Genomic DNA, 18,086 nt, shown 5'->3' on the forward strand with positions numbered 1-18,086 from the left:
TGGACAACTTTTGTCCAATCTATACCACTTCCACAAAGTTCTAAAGCATGCTTATTTGCTGAACGTCGAGAAGCTGCTGCCCAAAAAGACGTCAAACGTGCTTTTGGAGTCTTACAAGCTTGATTTGTCGTTGTTAAAAATCCTGCTCTTTTTTGGTACAAAGCAAAAATACGAAATATTATAAGAGCTTGTATCATACTCCACAATATGATAGTAGAAGATGAAAGAGAAGGAAACACACACTTTGATGTTTCAAATTTTGAACATGGAGAAGGAAGCAAGAGTTTAAATGTGGATCTCACGTATTCAACATATATGCCCTCAAACATTGTTGATATGGTGGTTGTTTGAAATAGAATTCGGGATAGACAACAGAATGACCAATTGAAAGCTGATTTGATGGAGCATATCTGGCAAAAATTTTGACGTAATGAAGCCGGCAATTGAGTTTCTATTGTAAAATTTGAGTTTATAAATTAAATGTATGTTTGTGTTAAGAATATAATAATCAAATAGTTATTCTTATTTCAATTAAAAACTTAAATTTTTTTTTTCTTAAGAAACTCATATTCAGTTTCCACCAATGTTTTTAAATCCAACCCAAAAAGCGAACCGGAATACCTTCCGGATCACTAGGTTATTGGATCGATCGGGATCGACTCAGGTCAACCGCGAATTATTAACTTAATAAATTTATATATAATACATTAATATAAAAATAAAAATATCTATTTTTTGTTAAAAAATACTATTGCACAAAAATACATACATATTTCAATGTCTTTTCAATGAGACATGATAAAAATATTGCAGAAAATACAAATCCTCCTCTATGTGGCTACAAAGATTCTGTTGGATCCGTGCTTGCACTAACAAATTTTTAAAAGCATGACTCATCAATTAAAGAAAAGCAACAATATGAATTAATTAATTTTGCAACGATATGAAATAATGATATGAAAGAAGTGAAATGAACAATTAATTATAAATAAAGGTAAAGAGAAATTTTTTTAAAAAATTGAAATTACAAACATGTTTTAGGTTTTTTAGTCGAAACTTGTGAATAAAGAAAACAAAAAGTTCTAAAAATAAGTGAATAAACTGTAAATTATATGTTTCAATCTCAAAAACCTTTAAATTTTTTTGTTATTTGGATAGTTTTCATTATCCGGTATCCGGATGGTTTATCCAGATTGTCGGATCATGGATTAATAATGATTTTTCTGGATTTTACCGGTTTAATAACTAGTGGATTTAATACTAAATCCAAATCAAAATAGTGACCGATTTCTGGGTTTACTGGTCCGACCAATAGGGTTGGTCCGGATTTCAAAACATTTCCACCAATAGACTTACAAAAAAATGGGTTTTTTATACCTGTTTCTTAGACCTAATTAATTCTAAAAATAATGTTAAAAAACCTATTTGGGTCATTAGCGATAATATGCTCTTAACACTCTGAAAATTTTTAAGACCAAGGGCTTCCACATCTAGTTTTAAATTTTGTTAACGGTTTGAGATTCATTTCAAAAATGTTTTGATAAATGTACCGTTTGTTTATAGAAACAGAGGTTTGCTTCAAACTTCGTGCGATGTTTGCTATAAGAGGAAAGCGTAATTACTCACACGAATAAGAACAAGTAAATCTACTAATTTCCAAATTAAATTATTTATGTCATAATATTATTATATCCTTTTTTTTAAGCCAAGCGATAACGATGGTGATCTGTTCTATCTTCTTCCTCTACGTCTCTGCTCGAGGCGTGTGCCCTCCTTTCATTATGTCTTAACAGTTTAAAGCTCAATCGAAATTGAAATTCAACATCTTCGCCAGGAAAAACCGTAATTTCAGAGAGAGAGTGAGAGAAGATGTTTGGATATGGAGGAAAGTACCATTGGCGAAAGAGGAACAACAACAACAACAACGGAGGAGGAGGAAGCGAAGCGATCGTGGTGGTTTTCGCTTGGATGTCTAGCGAAGAACGCAATCTCAAGAACCATGTCGATCTCTACTCTTCTCTTCTTTGGGATTCCCTCGTTTGCCATTCTCAATTTCTCAACATGTTTGTTTCTCTGATCCTTCTCTCTGTTCTTCATAATTCTGCAGAAAATTCCCCTCAAAATGATTCAATTTTGGATTTTCATATTACTTAGGTTCCTACCAGACAAAGCTGCGGATTTAGCTTCCAATCTTGTGTCTGAACTTGTGAAGGTAATAAAAATGGGTTTATTTTACTACATATGGAAAATGTGTAAATATATGATTCTTTTTAGCTATCTAGAAAATTTAATTGCTTTTGTTTACATAATTGATCTCAGAAACTTTAGCTCTCTCCTGGTTTTGTTGTAGGAGCTCAAAGCAAAGCCACTTCCTCTAGTGTTTGCTTCTTTCTCAGGTGGTCCTAATGCTTGTATGTATAAAGTTCTTCAAGTAAGGTTTTTGTTCTTATCACTATTTTTATTTCTGAATATTTGATAGAGAAGGAAAAATTGAGCTTCTTTTGTATATATAAATATGCAGATACTTGAAGGGACATGCGAAACAGAACTTAATCCGGTATTTGCTGCATTTCATCAAATGCCATTGTTGTTTAACGATTAAACACTGTCTTTTGTCTCGATGACTCTTAGGTTTTAATGTGTGTAAGTAATGTTGGTTTCTCTGTGTATATTTCAGGATGATTGTAGTTTGGTTAGAAACTGCATCTCAGGGTTTATCTATGACTCATCTCCCGTGGATTTCACCAGCGACTTAGGAGCTCGATTAGCGGTTCATCCAAGTACGCTAGGAATGTCTAAACCACCTAAACCATTTGTATGGGCAGCGAATGGTATTGCTTCGAGTCTCGATTATGTTTTCCTCAACAGGTTTGAATCACAACGAGCCGAGTTTTGGCAGACTCTTTACTCTACTATTGTAAGGGCCTTTTTCTTGTTTCCCTTACATAATTATGAAATATGGTAAAAACTAAAAAATATCTCATCTCATTACATTTTTTTGGTTGCAGACAATGAGAGTTCCTTATCTCATTCTATGCTCTGAAAACGATGACCTTGCTCCTTATCAAACAATACACAATTTCGCCACACGTCTTCAAGAACTAGGAGGAAATGTGAAACTTGTTAAATGGAATGATTCTCCTCACGTTGGTTAGTGATGTACTAAAAACTTTGTGAGATTCTTCTTTATGCTCGGAATCTTACATTTTATGCATTAATGTTTTCTCAGGTCATTATCGGTATAATCAAGTCGACTATAAAGCTGCTGTATCCGAGTTCTGGACAAAAGCAAGGTCGGTTTATTTGCAGAAGACGAGATGTTTTGACAGAGAAGCTCTGAAAGAAACTCAATGTGATGATGAGATATCAGAGCCAGTTCAAAGCTTGGGGAAATCAACCTCTGGTCTTAACCGAAGCTTCAATGGAACTCCACTTGTCACAACTGATCATTTCTTCGTGCCTAGCACGGTAGGTTACTACGTGGGCAACGGTGGGTCTGTGCAAGATGAACACAAACAAGATTTGATTCGTTTGTCCAGTTCACAAAACGACGACGAAGCGGTAAAGCCTAATGGAGTTCTTGGCCAAATCTTGTTTGATGTTTATATTCCAAAGAATGTGGAAGATTGGGATATAAAGTTGTCGGAAACCGGACGGTTTAAGCAGAAACCAGGTAAGAGGTTTATACGTAGATCGAGATTGTAACATCTTTGAGTTATATCATCATTTGTTCTCTTCAAATACTGTTGCAGTGGAACTCTATTTGGTTTTCCCTCACAGAGATCTCTAATAAATCAATGAAATAAGATTCTATTTTGCAGACAAAGACACTGTGTTTTTTGGTTTTCTTGGCTGTATATATTTATGAGTTTCTAAATCAAAAGACTACTTCTCAATATCTGATAAATCCAGTAAAGTAGTCTATATACAAATGTTGTTCTACTTTTTGTCCATTTCTTTCTTCTTTTTTTATCTGCATTTTCAGCTAAAGTCACAAACATCACGGAACTGTAAAAATTGGGGAAAAATTTGAAGAACACTACCTCCATGACTGCAGACAAAACAGAACAGAAACAAATGTTTTTAGTTGTCTTTGCAGTTTCTCGTATAACCAGAAGAGGATGATAATCTTGACTGTGACTGGAAAAACTCGAATGGAGTTCCAGGGCCAAAAGAGCGTCGAGTTGCGTTTGGAGAATCTGATAACAGAGGCTCGTAAACCGGGCTTCGGTTCTTGGGCTGAGTGATGGATAATGGAGACACTTCTTTCTCGATGGTCCTTGGTTGTGTTTCGATGTTTCCTAGAGTCAGTATTGGACCGCCCATACGTTCAGCTTGTTGGAGTATGTTGATCTTGCTCGGTCTGTATGTGTAACGGAAGTATTTTAATGCGAAGATAGGACCCATGCCTGCTCCAACTATGAGCTGCACAAGAGATCAAAACAAGTATTAATCTTTACTTGGTGTTGTTAATGGAGATTTAGAGGCAGATGGATTTTTTGATACTCACAAACATTGTTATCCAGTAAGAAGGTTGAGAACAGAGGCGGAACATGATGGTGTACATTCCCGATGATGGTATTGCGCTGAAGAGAAAGTTTATGGCATAGAAACCGACCAGATTTCCCCAAATGGAAAGGTGTTGCAACACCGTAAAGGAACTGCAACGAACATCAAGAAAGAAAGAAAAAGAAGAGAATTAGTATTGAGATAAGCATGTGTGTTTTTATCCTGAACATGCACATTTTAAATGTGATGTATGACAATATGAGTCTAGCTAGATGTGTGAAGACGCAAGGAAAAGGAGCTGTACTTTGTTTCTTGAGCCACAACAAAAGCTTGAAGCCATATACATCCAGAGAGAGCTACCATTCCAAGCTCCTCCATTTCACTTTTCTCATAAGCATATGCGTGAATGGTAATTACAAATACAACAATCGCCTGCAAAAATATCCCAGATTTCAGATTTATACAAGGGAATATGAGCAGAAAGAAGAAAAAGAGTTATTTTAAGCATTTCAACTAGGTGGGTGGAGTTTGCATACTGCATTTGTCTATAAGTATATTACTAATTGGTGAATGTAGAATATATATGCAGTGAAAAAAATGTACTCAATTGAGTAGATTTGAGAAGACAGTACTCACGTGAAAAAGGGATCGGCCAAACCACCCCGCAAATGTGCTCGGGTTAAGAAGCCTAAATTGGGGGAAAACATGAAATTTACAGATATGCATTAACGTATGAACAGTGAGCTTCACATTTAGTGTAACCCTCAACGAAATCAAAGCAGATTTAGACACAGAATTATCCAAGCATACCTTCCAGCTTGGCAGTAGAACAAAATTTGAGGGTGTTGCATTACTGATGCTTCACTAAGATCTTTATCTATTACACTAACAAGAACAGGAATACTGGTGTAGAAAACGTTGTAAGCCATCAAGCTAACCGAATTGAATAGACTGGTTCCGGAAACGCCTGAAATAAACGAGAAGCTGCATAGATTCTGTTGTCAGTATTTTAGGAACGACCTGGACATTATCTAGTGAGAACATGTTTGAGGAAGTAATAAAAGAACTTACAAAATCTGAATAAAGCATATCAACAACGATTTGTAGAAGGAATACTGGGACAAAAATGCTGTCCGGTTATATGAATATCTCCCATGAACAAGAATCAGTCTTTTCAGAAACCTGAATCCTGCAATCAAAGATTAGTGCATCAAGAAACCAATCAGAACCTTTTTTAAACCAGCTAAACAATTTATTCATGCAACAAAGATACTACAAATCAATCTTTTTTGGTTGTTCCGTTTCGTGAAAGTCTGATCCAAGTAATAAAATCCAGAAGCAGATGGAGGTATACGGAAAAAGAATGTATATAATATGCATCTTCAAGTTTTGTATTAAGGAAATAAATTTCTTGCTAATACTCTTACTTCCAATGCTATAATCTGCAGCTCTTGCTGCCTGCAGTCCTTCTCTTCCGCTGATGCCAACCCCGATATCAGCTTGCTGTATCATTCTTACATCATTCCCACCGTCACCAATTGCCAGGGTACGATAATCGCAGGATTTTAAGATTTCAACTAACTGTATAGTCACGAAAAAAAGTTCATCCAAAACATCAAATAAGAATGATGAGCATTTGAAAGGCCATTTGGTAACAGGATAAATTGGGTATGTAAATAAGTGTAATAAGAAATAACACCATCTAACGCTGGGAGGGGGTACCTGAGCTTTTTGTGAAGGTGTGACACGGCAACATATGGCTGTCCTAGAAAGTATAGCTAAATCAACAAAATCCTTGCGATGGTGTTTCAGAGCAATTTCTAGAGCCCATCCATCAATAACAAACGCCACGTCCTGTACGACCCATAAAATTATTCTCTGATACAGGTGATAGGAAACTATTCAAGAATTTAGTTTAGAGGATGAACCTTGGGTTCTGAAGCTGTAATCCGCATTGTAAGCAAAACCCTTTCCAAACTCCGAGAAACATCATCTTCAGTTTTTCCATCAATCAATAGAAGTTGACCTTTAGGCTCTGATATAAACATGATTATGGCAAAAAGACATGATAAGTAGCAATATGCAAAGCTTTCTAACATAATTAACAAAGGAAAGGAAAATATCCCAACTTACCCGGGGAGATAAAATTACATGAAAGAGCAATCTGTATAGCTGTATTCTGCTTATCTCCAGTAAGCATCCAAAAGTTTATCCCTGCTTTTCGAAGTGTCTCAATGGTCTCTGGTACACCATCCTAAAAAAATCAGGCAGATATTTATAAGACAGTCCTCTCCTACTTATAATGCTACCTTATATTACACTGTGAACCTCTCTATGTCCTCGGCATTTAAAATTTTACCTGCAAGCGGTCTTCTATTGCAGTGACTCCCAGAATATAAAGATCGTGTTCTAACCTTTGACAGACCTCAGCAATCCTCCACTGAGACATCAGAAAAAACATCAATTCAAGGCAATCAAGTGCACTAACTGAATTAAGTCGTAAGTTAAAACTGACATACTTCATAATTGCTTATAGTGAACAGCCAAAACAGAGAAAAATTGTTCCAATTACCTCCCTATCTACCAGAACACTACTAGCCTCTTTAAACTTCACCGACCACTCTTGATACTCATCTTCTTCCAGTTCACGCCAAGCCAAACACAATGTTCGGAGACCCAGCTGGGCGTAGTGATCTACAGCTTCAGCAATAGTTCTGGTTTGCTGACCTAATAACATAGTCGAAAATAATTGGCCATCAGCTCTGAGCGTATTCAGTACCACACTACTTCCTCATCTCATATTGATAAGAGATACGTCAACTTACCAGCACATGCGTAGGGAAGGATTGATTCATCTGCACCTTTCGACAAAAGAATAATTTTCCCACTCTGACAATCTTTCACTACTACTGACATTCTTTTTCGATCGGAAGTGAATTCAAGAATTTCCAACACCTCATACCGAATCGTCAAACCATTGAACCTGATATCTGCGTTCAATAAAGAGGACAAAACAACAAATGAGAACTAATTTTTAGGTACATATTATTACATGGACAGCAAAACTGAAATGAGATTACTATTACCTAGAAGATTGGCATTTTTGCCGACAAAGACCATGTGCAACTTTGCTGCAGCAATCACAAGAGCATCCTCATCCTGAGATTGGGCCTTGTATACAATATCTCCAGCTTTGCTATAGATGGACCCAATAAAAATATAAAGAAATGAAAATTAAAGCAACAAATATACACAACTGGAATACGATCTTTGAAGAATTTTTCCATGCTTGACTGACAAAAGCAGATATTATGAAAATTGAAAACTACCTCTGCACAGGTATAACAGTGTTGCAGATTGCCATAACTGTAAGAAATCGGATGACATCTGTAGAGCCACTGGTGATGGCATTAAGAAGTTGTGCGTCTGATCAGAAAGATAAATCAAGACAAGTTAGAAACAATACTCTTTTGATGCATACTCACTGATGCAGAAGCATAAATAATGTAAACATTTAAATTATCAACACAATTTGGGTGGGCAAAAACTGAAACATAATACACACGGAAATGAAGTATACACCTTTCAAAGCATCTCCATTCTCATTCCCATAAAAAATGCCACCAATACAGCATCTTCTAAATATCATCTTGTTGTCTGTCAGGGTCCCAGTTTTGTCGGTCAAAATGTACTCTACTTGCCCAAGATCCTCACTTATTGCTGTGCTGCCACACACAAAAAGCCACGTAATGCAAGAAAATCGTGAGATTGACGAGTTCACAGGTGAATCTGAGATAGTCTGCCTCTATTCTCAACTTACTTTGCTGCATAAGATGCTGTACCAGTCTCTTGATCTATCATCTCCACATCCCATTCTATAAATTTTGCGTAAAGGCCCTTAACTAGATCTAGAGACACCTGCAACATTACATCAACCAGATGCTTAGCAGAAATAGGCATGCTAATTTCATATAAATTACATTATTTTCAAGATCAATGTTGTTCCATAGAAGATGATCATTAAGACTCAATTTGCAATCCAATATCTCTTTCACATGCCAAGAAGCCGCTTAATGCATTATATATGTCATTCCAGAGCTATCAAGGATGCTACCAGTGTTTCCACATGTATATCCAGGAAATTATAACTACCTTAATGGAGATGGGTATCATGATGGAACATAGAAGCTCAAATCGCAAAGGGATTACAAGCAGCTCATACCACGGGGCTTCCTCTGGATACTGCACATACCATTGCTGAAACACACAACAACCAAAGTTTGTTACAGTTCAGAGCTCCCCAATCATACGAAAAAGCGCAAAAGATTTATCATGGACATGACACTGTATGAGGATTATGTAAGAATCTAACCTTCCTTGCTTCTGTATCTTTCCAAACATTTCCAGCAATACCGAGAACCATAACAACGACAATTTGGAAAACGAATATTGCTCCAGTCAATTTATCAATCATTGCATCCATAGCAGTAAGTTTGGGCTCAGCTATACCCCTACTCATACCAAGCTTAGTTTGGTTGCCTATAAGAGTATGAAAATTCATCAAAGCATTATCAAGGTCAACTTAAATCATACGACTAACCAGAGATAGTCAGACTCCATGGTCCTGAAACTTAGAAATCTATTTCAAATCCAAAAACAAGCCACTATTTAAATTACCTGTATAGACAGATACTCCACAAGCCCACTCCGTATTTCTCAAGTAACAGGACTGAAGAAGAGTGTTTTTGATGGTTAAAGAACAGACGTCATTGTCAATAAATGGCGGAAATAAGCGCATGTTTGCATCAAATCTTCGAATATCCTTATCTGGAATAGGACATTCAATCACACCCTGAAATATATATAGCTTAACATCAAATCGTTTTACAGGAAACAACAGCGAGGAGCGACATGATTATCTACAAGGAGTCTTACTTTCATTTTGTGTAACAATTCTAAATCAATTCCCACGCATGCTGAGGGTATGATTCTTGTTTTGAGATCAGTTTCACCGTCTAACGCAGCAGTCTGCATGTATGAGTTCACTTTTAGCGCATTTGATATTGCTCAAGAAAGGTTACCTCGCACCGACTTTTAAACTAGATTGTAGCATAAATCAATTACATGCATGACGGGAAGTCTACCTCTACATAGCAAACACCTTGTGGATCTGAGGTACCAAGCAAAACTAGATCACAAGGAACTTCATCATTCTCACGCAACCATACAATATTGCCAACCTGTATGTCCTGTGCTTGGATCTACAAGCAAAATACTAATACAGTTAAGCCAAAACATCACCTAGAAAAATCAGTCGCCAAAGCAAAAATCTTGAAAAAGTGATTCATACATGCTTCTTGATCCCCTGTTTCACGATCCAAACTTCTTTCTCATTTGCTTTCTTATCTGAGAGGTACCTGTGGTAATCATCCCAAGCTTCTTTCGAAGCAGAGACCGCAAATATGAATATTAACGGACCCCATGTACTTGCAGGATTCACAGGGGTGATTAGTGACCATAGCTGAAGGCATGCAATCAACAAAAAATACTGGTTCATGAACCGGCTGAAAAGAGATAGGACATGTCGATCAGAGAGAGGGAAATGGTAAAAATGTTTTAGAACATTAGAACCATATAAAACAAAAATGAATCAATCATCACCTGAATTGCTCCCACAAGTTCTTCGGAAGAAAATTCCACAATGTATACTTTCTATTAGATATACGGTTATCACAACAAAGCTCATTTGAAGCTTCATCATCGTTAATGTAGACAAAACGCTTCATTTTTATTTATTTTCTCCGCTTGGAAGCAAAAGTTTCTTCTAGAGTTTCATCATCAAACTCCAAGAGGCAGACTGAAGTTTAGCGCCCATAAACTGCAAAATATGAAATTGATAAGCGATACTTAACACCAAGGAGGATATCACAATTCAGGGACAACAAAAATGTCGAGAATTATCAACAACTTATTAATGTTCTTCGAAAAATGTTCAATGGAAGAGACGATGATTTTTTACGAGTAAGCTTGCAAAACATTGGGTGGGCAAATGATAAACCCCATTGCTGATTAAGATGCAAAACCCGCGTGTAAAATCAATCACAGTTTACACGATTAGGAAGATCGAAATCAAATTCGAAACACCAGAGATCTAATAAAATCGCAAGTCAAATTCCATTAAAATTCGAGATCAGAAGAGAACTCAAACATCAAGTAATTTTGAAGACTATATAAGGTTGTACGATACGAATACCTTGTGGATCACACGGAGCTCGATTTTCTCCGGAGCTTGAGATTCCTTTGCTTTTTCGTTTTTGCTCTGTTCAATGTTGGTTTAGGCGACAAGGAAGAGGTAGTGACGGACGGTGCGTTTTGCTAACTTCCGTGGAAATAGGCCCCACCAGAGAGATTTGATTCTGCCGTTTGGGTTAATTCAAAAGAAAATGTTCGTTGTTTTCCTGTTCAGAAAACGTCACGCATTCTGTTTCTCGGAAACTAAGACAAGTAAGCCGTTTGTAAAAACTAAAAACGGTACACCGAGATTTCGATCCTTTTGCCATTTCCGAATATACCTCTTTGTGGCCCATGACTTTGTTTTTTCTATCAAGTCTTTTTTTTTTTTTTTAAACGTCTATTGTATTTATAAAGACATGGATACAAAGTTATTGTGTAAAGCATTAGAAATTACATTTGGGACATAGTGGTAAACATGAAACAGAGAATCTCCTGGAAGTGGTGTCTTTGATAAGATGTCTGCCGGTTGGTTTAATGATCGTTGATTCCAATTAAACTCCACTTCTTGAAATTTTGATTTCCAGTGCCAAATATCTTTGAGCCAGTTAAGAACACTGAAGTTTAGAGTTTCTTTATTCACCAACGATATTACTTCCTTACAGTCACCTTCAAAGACAATTCTGCGGCAACCTTTGCTCCAACACGATTGCATTGAGATTAAAAGAGCTTGCAATTATGCTTCAAGTGGGCTTGAGGCATAATCTCCTCTAGATTGTCCTGCGCAAATGTAGAAACCTGTTTCATCTCTTATTATCCAGCCCGCCTGTGAGGAGCGATTATGTCTAACATATGAGCCATCATAGTTACATTTCAAGAAGCCTTCCTTGGGTTTCTTCCAGCATTTGGGTCTTGACTGGAGCTGATTTGTTTGAGAAGGGTTGCTTCTCTGCAGAGAATCAGTTATGAAATCTTGTGCGTCTAGCCATTCTTTTGCATCCTCTCTAACTTCCCTTAAAGTTTGTTTCCAGTTGATATGTCGTCGTTGATAAAGTAACAGGTTTCTGCTCTTCCAAATTCTCCAGAGTATCCAAAGAGCGCTCTGACGAATATATCTGGGTATTTGATGATGACTGGTAAATATTGCTTGCAGCTTTTCACTCAAAATAGCTTGGGTATTGAAGACAATGGGATTTGGGAGTTGGATGCTCTCCATATTGATTGAGTATAAGTGCAGTCGAATAATAGGTGATTTAATGTCTCTTCTGTCAATAAGCATATGGGGCACAAATTCATTCTAGACATATGATGATGCAACATAACTTCACCTGTAGCTAAACTTTGGGAAACTAATCTCCATAGGAAGTGTTTGATTTTGGAAGCTGTTTTAAGTTTCCAGATTGAGTTTTTCAGCAGGATGGAACCTGGAGGAGGATTAATGTGCTGTTGTTCTGGTTGATGAGTCGCGAGCCAATAGCCTGATTTCACTGTGTAGACTCCATCTTTCGTGTAATACCATCCCAAGAAATCCTCAGCCGGTCTAGAACTTAGTCGTAATGATAAGATTATTTCTGCATCCTCATCGACAATCAAATCTCGAATTCTTTGTTCATCCCATCTATTATTTGCAGTGATTAGGGAGTTAACTAAGCAATGTTCTGGCTGTTGCTGGCGAGCTCTCGGTGGTCTTGGAGGATGGACTGGCAACCATGGATCAATCCAAGTACTAACATTGGAACCATTTCCAATAACAAAGATCATTCCAGACTTTAGTAGATCTCGTCCTAACAAGAGAGACTTCCATGCATATGAACTATGTTTCCCTACTTTCGCGGTTAAGATATTGCTATCCTTGAAGTATCGTCCTTTGATAATCCTTGCCATTAGGCTATTTGGGAAGCGTAATAGTCTCCAAACTTGTTTAGCCAGTAAAGCGTTGTTGAAATTCTCAATATCCCGGAAACCTATACCTCCTTCTTTCTTTGGTAGACTCAATCTGTTCCAAGCAAACCAATGCATACCCTTCTTTTCATCACCTGATCCCCACCAAAACCGCGCCAGACAACTATTAATATTTTCACATACCGTTTTTGGTAACTTGAAAATATTCATAGCATAAATTGGCATGGCTGTTGCAACAGATTTGAGTAACACCTCTTTCCCTCCTGGTGATAGAAATTGTTTGTGCCATCCTTGTGTTTTTTCTTTGACCTTGTCAGTGATATAGCTGAACATTTCTGTTTTCTTGCTACTAAACTGTTCTGGAAGGCCTAAATACTTTCCCCCTCCTCCATCATTGTGTATTCCTAAAAGGTTTCTCATCTGAGTTTTCACTCTATCCTGAACTCTGCTCCCAAAAGTAATAGCAGATTTCCTCAAGTTAACCGATTGACCTGAGACAGACTCATACAGAGAGAGAATCCTTTTCATGGTCCTTCCATTCTTTGGATTTGCAAGAGTAAAGAAAAGAGAGTCATCAGCAAATAACAGATAATTGATAGCCGGTCCCTGATCTGCGATCTTTATTCCTTGAATTTTCCTTTCCAATGCAGCCTGATTCATTAGATGAGATAGAACCTCCGCACATAGGATGAATAAATAAGGGGACAGAGGGTCTCCCTGACGGATTCCACGTTCTGGTTGGATAAAGCCTCTTGCAGATCCATTGATTTGAACCGAGAAAGTAACCGTAGAGACACAGGTCATTATCCAGTTGATCCATTTGCTATGAAATCCCATTCTCTTCATTGTCTCCTCTAAGAAGTTCCACTCCAGGCGATCATAGGCTTTTGTAATGTCTGTCTTAAGGGCCATATATGATTTGGATTGTCTTTTACGAACCTTGAGAGCATGAAACATTTCATGAGCAATAATTACATTATCTGTAATCATTCTGTCAGGTATAAAGGCTGCTTGATTTTCTGCAATGATTCCAGACAGATGCCTCTTCAATCGGTTAACCAAGATCTTGGAGATAATCTTGTAACTGACATTACATAATGCTATTGGCCTGAAGTCAACCATCGAAGAGGGGTTAGTGATTTTGGGGATCAAACAGAGATTGGTATGGTTGTGACGTTGATCAAGGAAACTGTGGTAAAAAAACGATCTTATCTCTTCAACCATTTCAGTACCAATATCTGACCAGAACTTGTGATAAAAGGCACCTGAAAAGTCATCTGGCCCAGGTGTTTTGTGCGGACCTATAGAAAAACAGCTTCCCGTATCTCATCAGTAGATACTGGTTTTGTAAGATCATGATTCATTTCATCTGTAACCCTTCTCTGAAATCCACTGAAGACTTCATTGATATCAGCTTGGTTTGTACTCTGAGAGGTGAATAGAGAGGTGAAATAATTTTCAGCTACCTTGGCCACATTGTCATCTCCTCGGTGAACTTGATCATTCTCGTCTAATATGGAGATCAATCTGTTTTTATATTCTCCTTGTCTTTGTTACTGAGTGATAAAACTTTGTGTTTCGATCTCCTTCAGATAACCAAACATTCCGACTTTTTCTCTTCCAATATATCTCTTCTTCTATGTACGCTCGATTCAGCTCAGCTTTAAGGTGCTTTCGATGAGTTGCATTAGCAGAACCAGAAGAGATAGCCTTGTCAAGTTGATAGCGAGCCAAGGTGATTCTATCTCTGGCAGTGACATAGTTCTTCTGTTTCCATCGGGAGATATTTTTGCGGCAGTTAACTAATCGGTTGAATATGTTTGGAGAAGATTGTTGTTGTTTTTCCCACCCTTGGAGGACTGCCTCACGAAAGCCTTATTTTTGTATCATTCTATCATCAAACATAAATCGACCACGTCTTTGTTCTGGTATCTCTTCAATGTAAGTGATGAGGGGTCTATGATCTGATTCACCAAATTCCAGAAAATGTGTTTCAGCAGCTGGAAACCGTAAATGCCACTCAGAGTTTCCCATTGTGCGATCTAGACAGCATAAAACGAAATGATCTCCTCTTTGGCCCGCCCACGAGAATTTATTACCGATCGTTTTCAGGTCTGTAAGAGCACAATTGCGAGTCATACGTCTGAAATCATGGAAAAAGTATTCTGGTTGAACTCGGCCTCCTTGTTTTTTTTCATTTCTGAGTATTTCGTTAAAATCTCCCATAAGCAACCAACGATCTTTTCTATTAATATATATTCTTTCCAATCTCTCCCATAGATCATTTCGAAAACTAGGATCTGGATGACCATGTATGAAAGATTAATAAAATCCAAATCCATTCATTTTAACGAAACAATCTACAAGGTTTTGAGACTGGAAATAAATTGATAGATCAACAGACTGCTTCCAATACATTACTAAACCACCACTTAGCCCTATTGCAGGAACAACTACAGAATTAGGAAAACCCATTTCACCTCCTAAGTTCTTCAGATAATCAGCTTGTTGCTTGGTCTCGGAAAGGCAGATTATGTCCAGGAGATACTTCCGATTTATCTCCTTAAGGCGTCGAACTGTCGAGTCTTTGCCCATACCTCGACAGTTCCAATAGGCTGCTCTCATGGAGGAAGTGGTGGTTCAGGGCCCACCGCGCCTCCAACGGTGAGGTTAGCAGTGGATGATTCTCCACCACTGGAATTGCCAGCTTCTCTTACATGTGCCTTCCGGGATTCCAGGTCTTCCAAACTGTTGAACTTTCTCTTGCGGGCTTGGTTCATCATAGAAACTTCTGGTTCTGAAATAAGTTGATCCACACTCGGATCTGCAACAACAAAGGCATCGGAATTTGTATCAATACCTTCATTCTCATGTGTTGATATGTCTTCCACTTGATTTGTTTCCATGATGTTGTTCGGAATCTCTTCACCCTCCATCATTCGGTCTTCTTCATCTTCTGATTCCCTTATGCCTTTCTGCAAAATGTTTTCTTCTTCGTCAGGGTCCTCATTTGGTTCATAGCCATTTGGAACTTGGTGCTCATCCCGATCCTGCTGGTCTTCCCCTATATCGTTTTCATCTAGTTCTCTGATTTGGACTCCCTGATGTCTTCTCCGTGGTTCTTCATGTCCGTCATCATCATCATCATCGTCATAATCGGAGATATCCAGAACACCTCCATTGTTAATCAAACAATTACCCGAATCGTGAGTTGTCATCCCACAAACCTCACAAAAGCCCCTCAGTCTTTTATATCGGAATCGGAGGAGAGTATTCACTCCCTAGGAAAATTGAAAGTGACGCTGAAATCTCAGGGGACGAGTGATATCCCAATTCACACGGACTCGAGCGTACTCTCTTCTTGCAACTGCTTCACGGTTGTAATCAACATCCATCAACATCCCAAAGGATCTTCCAATGTGTGCAATTACATCTTGAGTCATGAATTGGAATGGAATACCACGAATTTGGATCCAAAAGGGGACAAAATCCAAACTCGCAATGTCCATAAGAGGCGCCCAACGTTGCAAGACAAGCATTCGATCAGCAAATGCCCAGGGACCCCTCCTTAGGACATTTTCCATCGTTTCTTCATAGGGGAAAATGAATTGAAATCGATTACCTTCGATAATTCTGCCAAAGATCAATCCTTCGAGGCTCCAGATTCTCGGCATGTTTGCAATTATCGAACGCAGATTTTGACGACGAGGAATGGTTGCACGTCCCTAGAGGTGTCGAATTGGGCTCTGACCTGCGGGTTTGGTTCAAGTAAAACCGCAGCGGTGCGGACATGGACTCCATAAAATTTGTCCAAATAATAAGCGGGTTTTGCGGTCCAAACCCGCGTGGAAGTTGGGCTTTTGCGGGTCGGATCAAAGCGGATCCGCGAGTTTGCGAGCCAACCCGCAAAATTTGATGTTTTCTTGTAAACTTCGAAAAGTGAAGTATTTTGTCATTTTTGATTGGTGGATTTCAAAGTAGTAGTTTCATGGAGTGAATCGAAGCCTAGTGGAGTCATACAATTCAGTTATTGGGCTTTGTGATAGCTTCATTTCAATGACAAGGAATCATTAAACTGGTATGTGTTTTATATTCGATTGTCTTCCCAGCTAAAAACTAGTATTTTTTTCAGAGTTTTAATTTCAGTTTAATGTCATAAGTTTGTTTTTTTTGTTGGTTTTGCTCATCGACTATATCATGGACGTGGTTTTTATTTTGTTCGCAGCGATGCAAAGGTAATTCAGAATCGTTTAAATCTTAAATTGACAATAAATAGTTTTTCTTGAAAATCACATTTGTTTGTACGCTGAACTAACAAATAAGCTTTGTTCATCTTTTATATATATATATATATATATATATATATGTGAATGTCTTGTTGCTTGTATCTTGATGGTTATTTAGCTTAAATACCAGTTTTTATGTGTATCATTATTTGTACTTCATTTATTTGCTTTTCAAAACTAAGTGTCTATTTTTACCGTTAAATTGATTTTTCAAATCTTATGGTATCGTAGGGTTAGGAGTTTTGTATAAGAGGTTTATCGAATTCATTTGTTTGTTCATCGAATTTACTTAGACAAGAATTTTCTTTAGTTTTGTTTTTTATGCATATGGTGATTCAGTTACGAGCACAATTTTATTCTCCTCTTGCAGATTTTCTGGTACTATAAATCCAAATGTCATAAAAACTTTAAGATAAAGAAGAAAGTATGAACCTGCGGGCCAGCCTGCAAAACCGCAGAATATAGGCAAGTCGGGCTTGGACACATCAATTTGGGACCGCAGCTTATGATGGGCCAGCCCGCCAGACCCGAAAAATTAAACCCGCATCAGATCGGGCTATTTGGACGCGGGTTGGCCCGTTTAACATCTCTACACGTCCCCAGATGACAAATCTGTTGTCATACGTTGCTTGGTGGAGAACATCAGCGGGTAGGGCAAATAGTTCATCTTCTACACCCAAGTCGAGATCTTGGATCGCTTTCCTTAAGTTATCAGCCATTTTTTTGTAGTAACAGATAGAAACTGAAAGAAAAATGGATGTTTGTCGGAAGTTGTAGTAGAAGTTGTGTTGAAATCCATTCTCGAATCCTTGATTTATACTCTGTAGACACCACCGAAATAAATGGGAAATGCGCCTCACTTGAGATCGTGTAATCAAAAGTGGATAAAACCGTCGCCTGACAAAGAAGTGGGGAGATAGTTCCTATCTTGTCGGCGGGAATCAAAGTAACCACCACCGGAGTGGTTGAAAGAAGTCGGAAAAGAAACCGTAAGAAAATCTCTTGAAAAGTCGCCATCAGTCTTTTTCTCTCTTTTTTTTTTATAATTTCGGAAACGCTTAATAAATTTTTTTTTGAAAAAAAATAGACTTCAGAGATGTCAGTCAACCAAAACAAAAAGACTTTAGAAGTGTAATTTTTAACTATATGTATATATAC

The 18,086-nt window shown here is 37.8% G+C and overlaps 2 protein-coding genes and 1 pseudogene across 2 annotated transcripts; 1 reads left to right on the forward strand and 2 right to left on the reverse strand.

Annotated features, from left to right (window-relative positions):
- Positions 1-1,723: 1,723 nt before the first annotated feature.
- LOC18020666 lies at positions 1,724-3,826 on the forward strand. The gene is made up of 7 exons (XM_006403060.2): positions 1,724-2,063; positions 2,155-2,212; positions 2,351-2,431; positions 2,522-2,557; positions 2,678-2,917; positions 3,009-3,150; positions 3,230-3,826. The coding sequence occupies exons 1-7, from the start codon at positions 1,870-1,872 to the stop codon at positions 3,703-3,705; spliced, it is 1,227 nt and encodes a 408-aa protein (XP_006403123.1). The 5' UTR covers positions 1,724-1,869; the 3' UTR covers positions 3,706-3,826.
- Positions 3,827-3,874: 48 nt separating this feature from the next.
- Positions 3,875-10,852, reverse strand: LOC18020667 (phospholipid-transporting ATPase 2). Its single transcript, XM_006403062.2, has 25 exons — positions 10,763-10,852; positions 10,171-10,387; positions 9,860-10,073; positions 9,654-9,770; positions 9,445-9,537; positions 9,187-9,361; positions 8,882-9,048; positions 8,662-8,766; positions 8,330-8,427; positions 8,092-8,234; positions 7,839-7,935; positions 7,596-7,705; positions 7,335-7,499; positions 7,082-7,236; positions 6,869-6,949; positions 6,643-6,763; positions 6,438-6,544; positions 6,232-6,363; positions 5,937-6,090; positions 5,581-5,698; positions 5,320-5,493; positions 5,146-5,197; positions 4,814-4,941; positions 4,511-4,661; positions 3,875-4,425 (listed from the first exon to the last, which is right to left on the reverse strand). The coding sequence occupies exons 2-25, from the start codon at positions 10,293-10,295 to the stop codon at positions 4,084-4,086; spliced, it is 3,324 nt and encodes a 1,107-aa protein (XP_006403125.1). The 5' UTR covers positions 10,296-10,387; positions 10,763-10,852; the 3' UTR covers positions 3,875-4,083.
- Positions 10,853-15,263: 4,411 nt separating this feature from the next.
- On the reverse strand, positions 15,264-17,647 carry LOC112087582 (annotated as a pseudogene).
- Positions 17,648-18,086: the final 439 nt, after the last annotated feature.

Source organism: Eutrema salsugineum, unplaced genomic scaffold (assembly GCF_000478725.1).
Source record: "Eutrema salsugineum unplaced genomic scaffold, Eutsalg1_0 scaffold_17, whole genome shotgun sequence".
Lineage (NCBI taxonomy): Eukaryota > Viridiplantae > Streptophyta > Magnoliopsida > Brassicales > Brassicaceae > Eutrema > Eutrema salsugineum.